This window comes from Phaseolus vulgaris, chromosome 1 (genome assembly GCF_000499845.2).
Source record: "Phaseolus vulgaris cultivar G19833 chromosome 1, P. vulgaris v2.0, whole genome shotgun sequence".
Classification (NCBI taxonomy): domain Eukaryota; kingdom Viridiplantae; phylum Streptophyta; class Magnoliopsida; order Fabales; family Fabaceae; genus Phaseolus; species Phaseolus vulgaris.
Genome location: NC_023759.2, coordinates 25,465,599 through 25,481,100, shown reverse-complemented (window position 1 = coordinate 25,481,100; position 15,502 = coordinate 25,465,599). Strand labels below are relative to the sequence as shown.

Genomic DNA, 15,502 nt, shown 5'->3' with positions numbered 1-15,502 from the left:
ACTTGCTTGAGTCTATATAAATGTTGTTTGATATTCTTTTCAAGACTCCAAGAAAGAGAAATTATTAAAAACATTTTTCAAGAAATCATAAGCTTTGGATCATCTCTTGTGTGTGGAATAGGATTGAGTTTTGTATACTTCTGTACTATAGCTTTGTAAAGTCCAGGTGTATTCTATTCTCTTCTCTTTGAACATTGTATTTGTGTGTGTTCTTGTATAAGACAGTTTTAGAAAAGTGTTTATGAAAACTGTGGTATTGCCAAAGAGTTGTGTGTTTTCTTGAGGGGTTCAAGATTATCACTTTTGGTGTGTGTTTTGTAATCTAGGGTTAGTTACATAGTGAATTCTCAATGGTTAGCTGAGGAATGGATGTAGCTCTTGGTTAAGAGTGAACCAGTATAAATATCTTGTGTGATTCTCTCTATCTTTACTCTTATAAACTGTTTTAACTTGATTCTACCGGTATAAACAACCGGTTGTTACAGGTTGATTTTCTAGAAATAACCTTAAAATAGAAATTTTATTGAGTTGAACAGAAAATCAATTGGTTGATTTTTTAGAACTTTTCACTCTACTTCCAAACTTTGCGAAAATCTTGTGAAAACAATTCATCCCCTCTTGTTTAGACCACTAATTCTAACATGAGGTCTAAGATCCATTCTATAAAACATAAGAGAAAGGTTAAGAAACAATCCAAAAATCTCAAGCAAACACCAAAAATTACTAATGTACAACACGCACAACTAAAACATGACAATCTCATTTCCTTCAAATCACCTAAGACACGACCCGCTCTAATACCAAAAATGTAATATCCCACTAATTATTACATTAGTACTAATCATTATAAGATAAACAAAATAACTATATAATATTTACATTATACTTTAAAGTTTTTCAAAAAAAAATTCCTTCTTCATAAGCCATTATAATATATACATATCTCAAAGAAAGAAAATAGTCCACAAAACATAAATTCTACACACAAATATATATATATATATATATATATATAATTATCATTCTCCTCAATCCATTACTAGTGAGAATTTCCTTTTGCAATATCACCTACTTTCATGTAACATGTGATTATCACAGATTAAATCATACAAACACACAAAATAGGGTAAGCTAATGATTTAAAATCTGACATATATGCATACATTAAATCATATACCTAACACTTTATAATGTATGCATGTCATTCAAAATCTAATTCATACATTCTCAAAGATACACACATTCCATAAATTCATTAAGCATATCTCATAATCAAATGTATAATTCTCGACCCAACTCGATACCTCTCAGGTCATAAATCACAGAAATCAATATCAATATAAAAAACATTTGAGTATACATCTGAAAGACATGTGCTTTGAATTAGACTAAGAGATTTGCACATGCCATACTACCTTTACTAATTTGTCACTACAACAAAACTACAAGATAGGAACCCAGTAAACCCTAAACTCTACCAGACACAATCCTTTATTCACACCATAAATTAGATCATAAGAACCTCTCCTTCGAATCTCACCACCTAATAGTTTCCTCTATGTGAGTCAAATATCAATAGAGTCAAGATATCTCATATAGAATCTTAGATTCAATACACAACTTAAACATCTCAACATAGTACCCCCTCACTGGAAATAACTATGCTTAAAATTCATCATATGAAACTCAACACATAAATATATATATATATAACCAATATTCTCTTAAAGTGAGAAACAAACAACACAAACATATAAACAACTTGAGTGAAAAGTGTTCCACTTGAGCAAAAATCTTGTTGAAAGAAAGGTTGACTTTATGCTCTATTTTCACTTGAGCGAAAATCTTTCACTTAAGCAAAAGTAAAGTTGAAAGCAAATGTTGATTTCTTGTTATATTTTTGCTTGGGCAAAATTTTGCCACTTGAATGAAAATACCAAAAGATCCACTTCATGTTGCAAGATCAATTTGTTTCAACAATTTTACCTAATATTAATATAACAACTAAACAACTAAAAATAACTATTCTCATTAAAATCATATTCAAAATCCAAATTACCAATCTTCATAACTTAATATAAAAAAGTCTATTCACCATCTCAATGTCTAATAATGTATATCCAAAGCACTATAGGAAAATCTCTATTAACCAAAAACTCAAATAACATTCTACTCCATTTGAAACATTTACATATTTTCAAACAAAAACAAAAATCCTACATAGAAATTAAGAAATATTGTAACCAAGTAACCTTCACATTCATATCATCTACCATAAGGTACTATCAAAATCATAAGAGTTTCCCTTACATGTTAAAACTTGTTTAGATTTAAAGCCAAACTTACAACTTCTCCTACACAGGAAAGCTAAAATATGTACACATAAGATTTTGATCAATGATCTAACTATACCCTTATGATCTTAGATTACCAAAGATTTATTTTTGTCCTAGAAGGACCACATGCAAAACTCCCAGTCCTATGCATGAACAAATCCCATAACCAACTTAAGAGAAGGGATAATAAACTTACTCTAAAATAAATTTTGATCGAATATACTTGTTCTCTCCACCAAAATCTCTAAGATGAACTCTGATGTACGAAAGGATAAATAGATCTTTGAGAAATCTTGAGAAAAGACAAAATAACTAAGAGTGATTTTTTCTGAAACAAAATTTGACCTTTTCTATTTATAAGTTTTATACTTAAATATAAAATATTTATATTTCATTTTTATTATATCACTTCTTTTAACACTTCAAAAAAATTATTAAATAAAAATTAATTTTAAAAAATAATAATTAATTATTATATTAACTAAATTAAATACTATTTTACAAACTAAAAATTTACTTATATTTAAAATAATTTTAATTATTAATAAAAATATAAACCTGTTTCTAAATTATATCTAACATTAACTACTAATTTTTGTTTTGACGTGAAACTTTTGTTGCAAAGAATAACCTCTATATTAATAGATAACTTTTATTTGTGCATATAACGACTCATTTGATTTTTTGAATAAACTTTTTTTTATCCTTTCTTACTTAAAATAAAAAATAAGATCATATTTTATCTTATGTATGAAATTCTATCATTTAGTATAATATATTTCTAACTTGAAATATTTTAAAAGATAAAAAGCAATATAAAAAAATGAATCAAACCTCGGAATCAACACACTTATAAAATAATCGAATTCAATCCACACATTTCACATTACATTGACAGAAAATCTTTCTATTTTCAAACAGCAAGGACTACAGGATTCGTTTTAACGAATTAAATGTCCAAAACTGCGGGTCCCACTTCGTATTCTGCACGTGAAACATTATTGGTGAAAATCGTTGTCATTCCCTACCCAAGTAGCCTCGTGCGCTCCTATATAAGATCAATATCTTAGAAAAAATGAATATTGAATTAGTTATAATTCACAATAAGATTAGGTACCTATATTTGGTATACAAAAAACACACCATTCTTGTTTTCCCACGGTTCGTTATTTCCTTTTTTTTTATCCTTTAGGCTTCGTTTGGATCCAGGGGTGCCACTGTTGACGACGACGGAAGTCACAACAGCACCCCGTTTGGATCCAGGCATGGTTGCGGGTGAGGGTGCAGCGAAAGAGAAAGTTGAGCGAATTGTGTTTCTTCTGAAAGATGAAGAGAAAGTTTCACTGTGCAGTGCAAGTGTCAAGTCATCACCATGAATTTCCAATGCTACCCTTACTTTTGTGCTGGAATCAAGAAGCACAGTGGCTCTGCATGCATGCCAGATGAAAGCATGAGATTCCTAACTTGGCTCAGGAATCTATTGACCATGTGAAAGTTTGAAACCTCATCAATGAAGTGGGTGAGAGGTAGGTGCGTGAGGTTTCTGGTTTCTTTATAAACGTTGCTTCCTCCATTCACAGTCACAGATAAGCGAAGCATAAGCAAAGAGAGAGCGAAGCATAGAGTGTGTAGTTGGAGAGATTCGTAAGTCATAGTGTGTGTTAGGGGCTTCATTAACGTAGAGGTTATTCACCTGAAAGTGTTGTGTTCATCTCTGGGTTCATCTGTGCCTTCATCTCGTTCATATCTGGGTTCATCTGAGGTGAGTTTATATGTTTGATTGTTGGTTAATCGATTATGGTTTAAATATCATAGGCAAAATAATCGATTATAGTGTAATATGCAAAATTTCCCAGGCATAATCGATTATCTGTAGTGTGTAAAATTGCTCTTAATCGATTATTTGTTTTGATAATCGATTATTGTTGTTTTTAGCCTAGTAGCATAATCGATTATGCTTTGATAATCGATTATCTTAACGGTGTAAAATGGTTCCTAATCGATTATGTGTTGTGATAATCGATTATAGTTGTTTTTTTGCTGCTAACATAATCGATTATGGTTGTTTTTTTTGCTGCTAACATAATCGATTATGCGTTCATAATCAATTATCCTGTGTGTAAGTGATGCCATAATCGATTATGTTCTAAATTTTTTGAAATATAAATGTTTGTTAATTTATTTTTTTTCTGTTATTTTCAGGTGTGTTGATCTTCCTATAAACCATCCTATTGTTGTTCTTGAGTGGTTATCTTCAGGTTTTAAAATTTTTTTATGTAAAATTATTTTATTTAATTTTTGTTTTATATTTATGATTATGGTTTTGTAATATAATTTGTTTAGAATTTATTTTAGTTTATTATGTTAAGGCTGTTGTTGTAATATAATTTTTTTAGAGTTTAGTTTAGTTAATTATGTTAAGTAGTTATTAGATATTTAATTAAATATGTTAAGGAGTTTAGTTAATTAAATTAATTGTTTCAGTTGATTTATTATTTTAATTTACGTAGATAGTTCTTAATTTATTAAGAAAAATATTTATTTCTATGAAATGAATTATTTACATAATGGAAACAGAAATTTGTAAATTTTAGATTTTTTATTATATTAAACATAAATTATTAATTTTATAATTAAATGAAATAAAAAAAGTTGTTGTGATTAAAGAAAACTGAAAAATTTAAGATAAATATTGTTTATAAGAAAATAGATATTGTATAATAATAAATATACAAAGTTAATAAATATTGTATAAGAAAACTGAAATATTGTATAATAATAAATATACAAAGTTAATTTTTGTTTAACATTTAATTTAATTGTTTATAAGAAAATAGATAATTTTTTTAAATGAATATTTGTATTCTGTATGGTTAATATTTTTTTAAATTGGACATAAATTATTAATGTTATTAGTTGAAAAGATTAAAAAAAATGTTTCTGTAATTTTTGTTATAAGATTTAATTGTTATAAGAAAAAAATGAATGTATTTAAAATGAATATTTTTACAAGTGGAAATAGAAATTTGTAATTTGTAAGTTTTTTAAAAAGTAATTGATATTTTAGAAGTGTTATTTTTAATTGATATTTTAATTATAAATGTAGAAAGTAATTATTTATTTCAAAATGAATTGTTTATGAAACAGATTTAAAAAATTTTATTTTGACAGAATGGAATTCAAAATTTTAAAAATATTTTGATAGGGTTTTCATTTTTTAGATTAAACATACTTTATTAATGTTATAATAAAAAACATTATAAAAATGTTGTATTAATTAAAAAAACAGTAAAAGTTTAAAGTAGAAATATCATTTTGAGTTATTTTTTTTTAATTTGTATTTCACATAAATTATTGGTGTTAGAATTAAATGTTAAAAAAAAATGTTATACTAATTTCAAAAGTCAGAAAAAGTTTATTTTAGATTGATAATAAATTATTACAAAGATAAAAAAGTTTACAGAATCCAAATAAAAATTAATAATCTGTAGTTAATATTATTTTAGATTGTACATAAATTATTACAAAGATAAAAATTTATGTATTTAAAATGAATATTTTTAGAAGTAGAAATAGAAATTTGTAATTTGTAGGTTTTTTAAAAAGTAATTGATATTTTAGAAGTGCTATTTTTAATTGATATTTTAATTATAAATGTAGAAAGTAATTATTTATTTCAAAATGAATTGTTTATGAAACAGATTTAAAAAAATTTATTTTGACAGAATGGAATTCAAAATTTTAAAAATATTTTGATAGGGTTTTATTTTTGTAGATTAAACATAATTTATTAATGTTATAATAAAAAACATTATAAAAATGTTGTATTAATTAAAAAAACAGAAAAAGTTTAAAGTAGAAATATCATTTTGAGTTATTTTTTTAATTTGTATTTCACATAAATTATTGGTGTTAGAATTAAATGTTAAAAACAAATGTTATACTAATTTAAAAAGTCAGAAAAAGTTTATTTTAGATTGATAATAAATTATTACAAAGATAAAAAAGTTTACAGAATCCAAATAAAAATTAATAATCTGTAGTTAATATTATTTTAGATTGTACATAAATTATTACAAAGATAAAAATTTATGTATTTAAAATGAATATTTTTAGAAGTAGAAATAGAAATTTTAGGTTTTTATTTTATTTTATTTGTTTATATTTATTTGTTGTTTGATTAAATTATGTTATTGAATGATATAGTAATTTTGATTAATCTTTTTATTAAAATTAATTAAAAGTACGTTTTAGGGTAACTGTATTGGTGTACTTTTACACCGATACGGTAATCGCGTTCGGTATGAATTCAGAAAGAAATTATGACGAGGCAGAGATGGTACACTTTGAGGAAACAGTTGCAATTTATGACGATCTTGTTGCGGCGAACATGAACTTAATTTCACAAATCGAAGAACAAATAAAAAAAAATAATGAAGGTGCATCGGTCATGATTCTTTGTATGATTGCTTTTGGATTGAAATTGTTACGCACAATGCCTACTACAAGCAACTGTATCAGTGAGTCCCAACCACAAAAAGAGCGTCGCAGACAAGAATTGATGGAGTACTTGGTTCACACTGAACAATCTCGTCACATTATTCGCATGGGACCGGAAGCTTTCATTAAATTATGTGATCGAATACGGGGAACTGGACTTGTTAAAGATGCATATCGATCAACCGTGGAAGAACAAGTAGCGAAATTTCTGCACATTATTGGGCATAATGTGAAGAATCGAAGTGTGTCATTCTTTTTCCATCGGTCTGGAGAAACAGTTTTCCGTCACTTTCATAATGTTTTGAGTGCCATTTTAAGGTTGGAGGGGGAATTTTTAATTCAACCAAATGGAACGGTTGTAGAACCACACATCCTTAACAACAGTCGATTTTTCCCCTACTTTAAGGTTTGTTGATAAAAACATTACTTGAAATTATGTGTAATGTCTTCTTTAGTTTGTGGTTAATTAAAGTTATGAATTTTTGTTTACATTAGGATTGTTTAGGGGCCATAGATGGGAGTCATGTACGTGCTAAGGTTGCACGTACTGATGCGCCTCGTTTTCGAGGGAGAAAAGATTGGCCAACCCAAAACATATTTGCAGCCTGTGACTTTGACATGAAGTTCACATATGTCTTAGCCGGTTGGGAAGGAACTACCTCCGATTCAAGGATATTGAAAGATGCTTTGGTACGAGGCGATCCTTTGGTTATTCCAGAAGGTTAGTTATAGGGGATTGGGTGTGCAGAAAAATTAAAAGGTTGTAGTAATATATACTAACCCAATTTTCCACAATCTTTGTAGGAAAATACTATCTTGGTGATGCAGGTTTTATGTTAAAACGAAATATAATAACACCTTATCGCGGGGTGAGATACCATTTGAAAGAATATTCGCGAAGAGGGCCACAAAATGCAAAAGAGTTGTTTAATCATCGACATTCATCACTTAGGAACGTAATTGAGAGAACCTTTGGGTTACTTAAAAAATGTTTTCCAATTATAGCCAGTGGGACTGAGCCACACTATGATGTGGATACTATGACAAAAATTGTTTTAGCTTGTTGTATTCTGCATAACTTTCTACACGGGATCGACAATGATGAGTCTCTGCTTGAAGAAGTAGATAATGAATTGTTAGAACAAGATGTCCAACCAAGCACCACCCATGCTCGTGAACATGATTACATGATAGAGTGTGATATTAGGGACGCTATAGCAAACGAAATGTGGCAAGATTATGTAAACAATTAATTTAATGAAATAATATATTTTCTACCATTTTTCAATGTTTGTCATCCTAACTTTATTTAAGTTAATTAGATGGATCGCGGAAAAAATGTGGCTTCAAATTCATCAGGTTCTTATCGAGAGTTCACCAAGTGGACGGCGGAGATGGACCTAATTTTGCTCAATGCAATGATTGACGAGGTACGAAAAGGGTGTAGAATTGATGGTAGCTGGACCACTCAAGGATACACTAACATAGTTATGGCTTTAAATGAGGCTGGTTTATCGAGTCTTAAGAAAAATAATGTGAAGAACCGACAGAAAAGGCTGAAGGATAGGTGGAGGGAAATCCATGATTTGTTTGGTGGATTGAGTGATTTCGCATGGAACCAGACCACCAAACTTTTTGAAGCCGAGGACGAAGTTTGGAGTGAGCTGATTAAGGTACAATGATAAGTACTTTTTTACGTAACATGAACATTTAACTTCACATTTCGAATGATATACTAATATGTGAAATGTATGTAGGCCAAACCATCTGCGGCAAAATGGCGTTTCACTCCCATTCGCCATTATGACCTCATGGAGGAGTTGTGGTCTAATGATAGAGCCACGGGAAGTCGGGTGAGGACAGCCCGTGACATGAATTCACCTCCTGACATGCCAATTTCAATGTCAACCTTGGGGAGAATAATATGGATTATATCCCCGAACACCGAACTTTGAGGAGGCAGATGACTACGTCCCACGATCACCTGCTGCTCAATTCCAATCTAGTGACACTCCTTCAGACACACCATCAAACACTCCTTCTATGCCGTCTGCTGGCTCTGCGGGCACATCCTCATCCTGAGGATCAAAGAGAAAAGGCCCCACTGTGTACGGCATTGATGAACAATTTGCAATGTTGAATACTAATCTTCAACAATGCGTGTCATCAATGAAGGATGGAAATGAAAATGCCTCTCAGTTGGTTAATATTGCTCGTGCACAGGCAACGACAGCTCAAGATATAGCTGCCGAAATTAGACGAAGAAACGACCTATATGCTGAGCATGTACACCACCATCGACGCCATGCCTCATACCAGTACTCAGAGTCTGATATTTGGGCAATGCTCGTGGAGCTAAACATTCAAGATGAACAACTCATGGATCAATGCTATGAGTTTTTATGTGACCATCCCGGAAGAGTTAAGCAACTATTTGGGATGCCATATGAGCGTCGAATGACAAAATTGTTTGGATTTATGACTAGGCATTGATTTCATATCTCTGCGTAGGGGTTACCTTTAATTATTATTAATCTAATATTTGACTGTCTTTTTTAGTAGTTGGACATGTAATATTTGACTGTCTTTCTTAGTTATTGGGCATGTAATATTTGACTATCTGTGTTAGTTATTGGACATGTAATATTTTGCATTGTGAACTTCTACTTTCATTAGCAATGTAATATTTTGGTTTTTGAGCTTGCATTATTGCTTTATGATATTATGTTAACTTCTGTTTAGTTATTTATTGTAGTAATTGCATTATAGATGGCATCATCATCGCACAAACGTAACAGAACCCGTAAGGGTAAATCTCCAGCAGAAGATGTTGACGTTCCTCCTCCACCAACGAGGATTCCCGAAGTTCTTGATTATTCAAGATACTCCAGTACCAGGCATCAAATGGTGGTTTTTGAAAAGAACTTTCACGCAAGAGCAGTATTACCACCAAAAGTGATGCATACTCCATTTTTTGCTGGTCCAGGATTTGAATTCCAAAATCTTCTGAATTGGCAAAGTTTACAACCTTTCCTCGGAATTAATCTTCCGTATTATGAGGATTTGGTAAGGGTTTTTTATACAAATGCAAAATTCACACCTGCTGGTCACCTTGCCATTGAGATTTGCGGAAAAATGATACACATCAAAGAAGTGGATTGGATGACCATTGCTCATCTACAGTACGACGGTCTTAAGTTAACCCCCGGGACGATCCCTGAGGAAGTGAATTTTGATCGAGCACTAGCACTATCCACCATGATTCGTGAAGATGTTGAAGGTCAAAATCTGAAAAATGTCGGTAGTCTGAAGATGAATGACCGACTGTTGCATTACACATGGGTGCATATGTTGTGCCCTCGAGGAAGCAACTATCCACAACTGCTGAATGAAGATATTTTCATGATGTGGTTAATCAAGAATAATGTACGCATTAATTGGCCTCATTACATAATGCAACAGATCATCAAATGCCGGGATAACAAGATGCCTCTCCCATATGCAAATTTGATAACGAGGATCTTGCAGGTGTATGGCTTTGACTTGTCCAATGAACAAGCAACAATGCTAGGCTGGAATCATTAGTTTGGCAAAAAAAGTATGACAAAATTAAATATATTCCAGGTCAATGGCATATGGCAACTTGGTAGACCACAACATGCAAACGAAGAAGATGATGAAGAGGATGAATTGCCACCACAAGATGATGAAGGTGGTCAACCTGAGGAGGAAAACCCCACTCAAAGGGAATTGTTAAATCAAATTTTGTCCGGCATAGAAAAGATGAATACCCGAATGGACAGAATGGAGGTTACTCTGGCTGACATTCGACGTCATCAAGGCCATTGAGTGTGTTATTATTATGTTATTGTCATTGTTATTTTTATTTCTAAGTTTCATGTTGAACATTGATGAATTGTGTTTGTTATTTTTGACGTTGACATTGTTATTGTTAAGGTTTTATGCTACTTTTCATGCTACTTATTTACATAATCATATTGTTTTTAATGCAACTTTTTTACCATCTTATTACTTCGACAGCATTGGTTAAGTGTCATTAATGTCTGCGTATCACAACACGTCGTCATCTAGTTGTACTGGTTGTAGTGTGCAAAAACGTGGTACTTTTACCCATGCTACTGGGACCACAAGTGCCTTCGTTGATTCTATTTGTGATTGTGGACAATTTGCTGTTTTGAGAATAGCGACAACACAAAAAAATGCTGGAAAAAAATTTTGGGGTTGTCCCAACTACAAGGTAAAATTTATTCAATTAGGTTTCAAACAAACTTAAGAATGTTATTTTAAACTTATTCATTGTTCAATTTTATTGTTTTCTTCAAAACAGATTAGAAGTGGCATGGTTCTAGGCTGTAATTTTTTCAAATGGTGCATTGAAGACGTTGCCAATGAAAAAGATGAAATTATTATCATACAACGGAATAAGATATGTCTTCTAGAAAACCGTTTGAAGGTCTCCACAAGAAGGATTCAAATGTTATTACTGGGAATGTCTTTTCTTTTTCTAATTAACATTATTATGTTCTTCATGTAATGACTTTATATTATATATTTTGACACCTACTTAATATTCATGTTATATTCTAAATTTCTATTTTTTTTAAATATATTCATTTTGCTATTCATAATAATGGTAATTATTATTAAAATTAATTTTATATATATTTGTATATATATAACATAACATAATTTATAAAATCATTTATAATATTAAAATTATGTAAATAAATTAACTTAAATAAAAAATAATTCTTAATTAATAAAATGTTAAATAATATAATTATACTTTAATTTTAAATTATAATTAACTAAAATATGAAATAGGATTAATCATTATTTATTCTTTTTTTATATACAAGGGTAAAATTGTAATCTCACAAACTTTACTATTCAAAATAATTTATATAATATTCTTACAACTATCACATCACTCACAATTTTCAATAAACTTTCCTCACACATCCACTCTAACATACCCCAATCCAAACAACCTCAACTTTCTTCGCACTTCCACTCCCACTCACCCTCAACTTTCCACTCCCCCACACCCTCTGATCCAAACACACCCTTAGAGAAATATGTGTATATTTTGTGCATCTTTTCCCACTACACCATGCAAAAGAAGCTTTTAAACAAACTTTTATAGTGACAATAAGATAATTGCTGATATTAAATTTATTGCATTAACTTTGTTTTTACGGCCAATATAGTTAATATAATATCACTAAACTTTTAAATATTAACACTTTCCTCTTTCACGTTTCATCATTTATAAATATTTAGACTCACACCATTATTTAATTTTTTTTACTAATGTGAAACAATTTTTCTTTTCAAATTTATTAAAATAGATAATGTTTAAAAAAGGATAAGTAGTGTTTAGAAAAATAATTTTAAGATGGAATCGTGCTTTAAAAATAAAATTTCTACACTTAAATAGAAATCGTGCTTTAATATATAATAATTTTTACTTTTTTTGTTTTGTTTTAGTGAAGTGGTATTCAAAACGTACGAATTCATTGTTTTTTTTTTTTCACATTACAAATTTATTATATATATATATATATATATATATATATATATTCTCATCTGTCTGATATGGGTCGGGTCTGGGTGGTGGATGTTGAATCATTTGGATTTTGCTGCGATTGCGGCTTATTCTTGAAGTCCTCTAATAAGGGTGATCCACCCGTTTGTAAGACTCCGACGATCAAGTCAGTGAAAGCATTAAAATATATGTGTATGCAGTATGTATTACTCGGAATAAGCTTACCTCTTGCTCAAGATCTCAAGTCCCTTTTATAGAACTCATCAAGAGTTGGTACTTGCATAATTAGTCTGTTAATATCTTCCCACGTATTTTGGGGATATATATTTGCAGAGTAACATCTCTGACTGAGTCTTATCTTTTTCGTTTAAAAAAAACTAACTAAATAAGTTATAACTTTTATTAGGGTTGGACTGTGTTAGTTTTTACCATGGCTGGTCTTCTTTCGAAATATTGGGCCTTTTCGTGCATGGGTCGGCTTCTGGATTCCCATAAAATACATCTAACGTATATTGCTCAGGCTAATAAACTGAAGACTCGAATGTTCGGGGCTATAGGCGGAGCATACCGAACGGTACACAGTCCCCCAACCTCAAGCCGAGCAGAGCGACGCGAAAAGGTTTTGTCAGCAGCAAGGCGAAAGAGTGTTGTTAGCGGTGAGGCAAAAGAGTGTTGTCAATGACAAGACTTTGGCCCAGAGGGTAGGAGGCGCATGGGTTTCGAAGCGACTCTTGATGGGATGACCATTTTTGAGACGTACATGTGGCTTGACATCAAGGTTAATATTTCATGACGTTTTCACTTCCTATATTTTTTTATAAGTAACACTCTTCCATTCCCATTTTATTTTTGCGCCTTACTTACAAAAAAGAAAGACATCACCCCCTGTGATAGTTCCTCTTCATTTCTTCTTCATTTCTTCTGCATAATTGGATATCGGGTATGTGAAATCCACCTCCTATAATGTTTTACCTGGGTTTATACTATGTTTGAGATTCGTTTATTTTGGTGTTGTTGTTGTTTTTGGATTGTCTTTGTCGTTCTTCTTGCGAAAATGTTCTTCTATATTTCGTTGTGTGTAAAAAAACCTTTTATAGATGGATTATGCTTCAGCCTATCCTTGGACAAAAAAAAACTCCTCGAGGAAACCTCTATTTTCACTACTCATTTGAGAATAAGGGAATTGAGGGAATCTAGGGGTTTAAGCAAAACGCATGAGCGGTTAGTTAAAGTAATTGAGTGCGGAGAGAATGAGCCCGTGTGTTGTGATTGGTCTTCCAATCCAAAAGGACCCTTTTGTTTTTCTATACAACTATGTTTACAAAAGTTAAATTACGCCTTCCCCTTTCCGTTTTTGAGAAATAGTTGCTGACCAAACTCAATGTTGCTCCCGTCCAGCAGCATTCGAACAGCTGGGCATTTATCCAAATGTTTGTTGTTTTGTGTTCCTAGTTCGGTATATCTCTTACCCTAGACATATTCTTTGAATTTTAAAATTTTGGAAAACAGTTATGGAGGTCTTTGAATAGTGTGTCGGGGAGAGGCTTGCTCTCCCACTTTCAATCTTTGTATAAAAACTTCAAAAGACGTTTTATAAAAGTCTGGCCTTTTGCTGGCGATCTGACTTTGTTGGATGCCTTTCCTCATTATTGGTCGCTAAAACCTCGTTTCCAAAGTGCTCGTCATCTTGAAGACATGGACGCAAGGGAGCGAGGGATATGCGAGTTTTTGGAAAACCTCAAAGTCATCTTTGACACATCAACCATCCTGACCAGAGAGTTTGATCTTGGTTCTGATCCTGCCTGTTGACCGGGACGCAAGAACCTTGCCTCGTCAAACCTGGATCGACTTCTGCGCCGTGTTAGCCTCCGTCCTTCACCGCGATTCACCTCAAGAACCTGCAAAGACAGAACGGCGCCGCTGCGGCCGATCACGCTCTGACGCCCAAGTCAGCGACTGAACCACCAAATACTAAGAGAAAACTCAAGAACTCTAAGGAACTGTGCAAAAATTCTCTCTCAGCGTACTCAAGACTCGCAAGCGTAAAGAAACAATCTAAACGTGCGTACCTCAGAAGTTCGTTAGAATCTCTTATATACCTGTGCACTTTCTCTCTCCTGACAGTTACACATCTGGACACGTGGCTCGCATCCAGCTGTACACGTGTCACCATCTGGAGCATCCTTGACTTGGGCGCCACTTCTTACTCTTCAGGGTTTTGGCTAAGTTACTTATGCATGACACAACTCAGTGCATAGTTGCCTTGGAGCGTGATCTCTTCTGGGTGGCGAGTTCGGGTGCCTTCGTACACACCTTCCCTGTGGTCTCGCTGGCCGCCTTCATGATCTACTCTTCTTGCTTCACCGTGTATGTTCAGGTAAGCTATCTCCCGAGCTCATCCTCTGGCCAGCTGGGAAATGACTATCTGACTTCATCCTCGACGATGTCCTTGTTTCGGCGATCTCTAATCACTTGGTCGCCTGGGTTCACATCTGGCGACTTCATCTTCAACCCGGTGACCGCCGGTTTTGGTATGCTGGAGATCGGAGCACGCCAACTTAACAACCGACGACTACACGAGCCCCCCGACTTCCTTCCCTTCTGCCAGCCAGGTGTCCCGTCCAACACGCCTATATAATAGCTTGATGCCACGTCATCACTTCCGACTACCAGGGCGGTACACAAGCCCCCCAGTCTTAAGCGAAGACTTGTCCAGCGAAAAGACTAAAGGAGTCACGTCACTACCGATCTACGTGGCGCTGGCGCAGAATTCCAAACGTTCGTACTTTCTGCTTTCCTGACGCTCCACCAAACACTTTCCCAATCGCCCGACACGTGGCTTCATCAACGGTCATCTTTAGTTGTCGTTTACGCTTCCAAAAATCATTTGAAAAACCCTTAAACCCATTTCATTTCTACTGTTCCATCATCTCTTTGCCTTCTCAAACGCTCTGAGTTTCCTCTGCAAAAACCCACGACGCTCTTCAACCTTCTGAATCCTCAACTTCCTTCAGCGTTCGTCTGATCATCGAAAGGTACTCCCTTTACTTCTTCTGTTGAGTTTTGCTGCATTTTAACCAATTCGCATCATCCATTA

The 15,502-nt window shown here is 32.7% G+C and overlaps 1 protein-coding gene across 1 annotated transcript; it reads left to right on the top strand.

Moving 5' to 3' along the window:
* The first annotated feature begins 6,831 nt into the window (after positions 1-6,831).
* On the top strand, positions 6,832-9,329 carry LOC137815759 (uncharacterized). Its single transcript, XM_068618871.1, has 6 exons — positions 6,832-7,242; positions 7,332-7,557; positions 7,641-8,077; positions 8,159-8,509; positions 8,594-8,689; positions 9,012-9,329. Exons 1-6 carry the CDS (start codon positions 6,832-6,834, stop codon positions 9,327-9,329), a joined length of 1,839 nt encoding a protein of 612 aa, XP_068474972.1.
* The last annotated feature ends 6,173 nt before the right edge of the window (positions 9,330-15,502 follow it).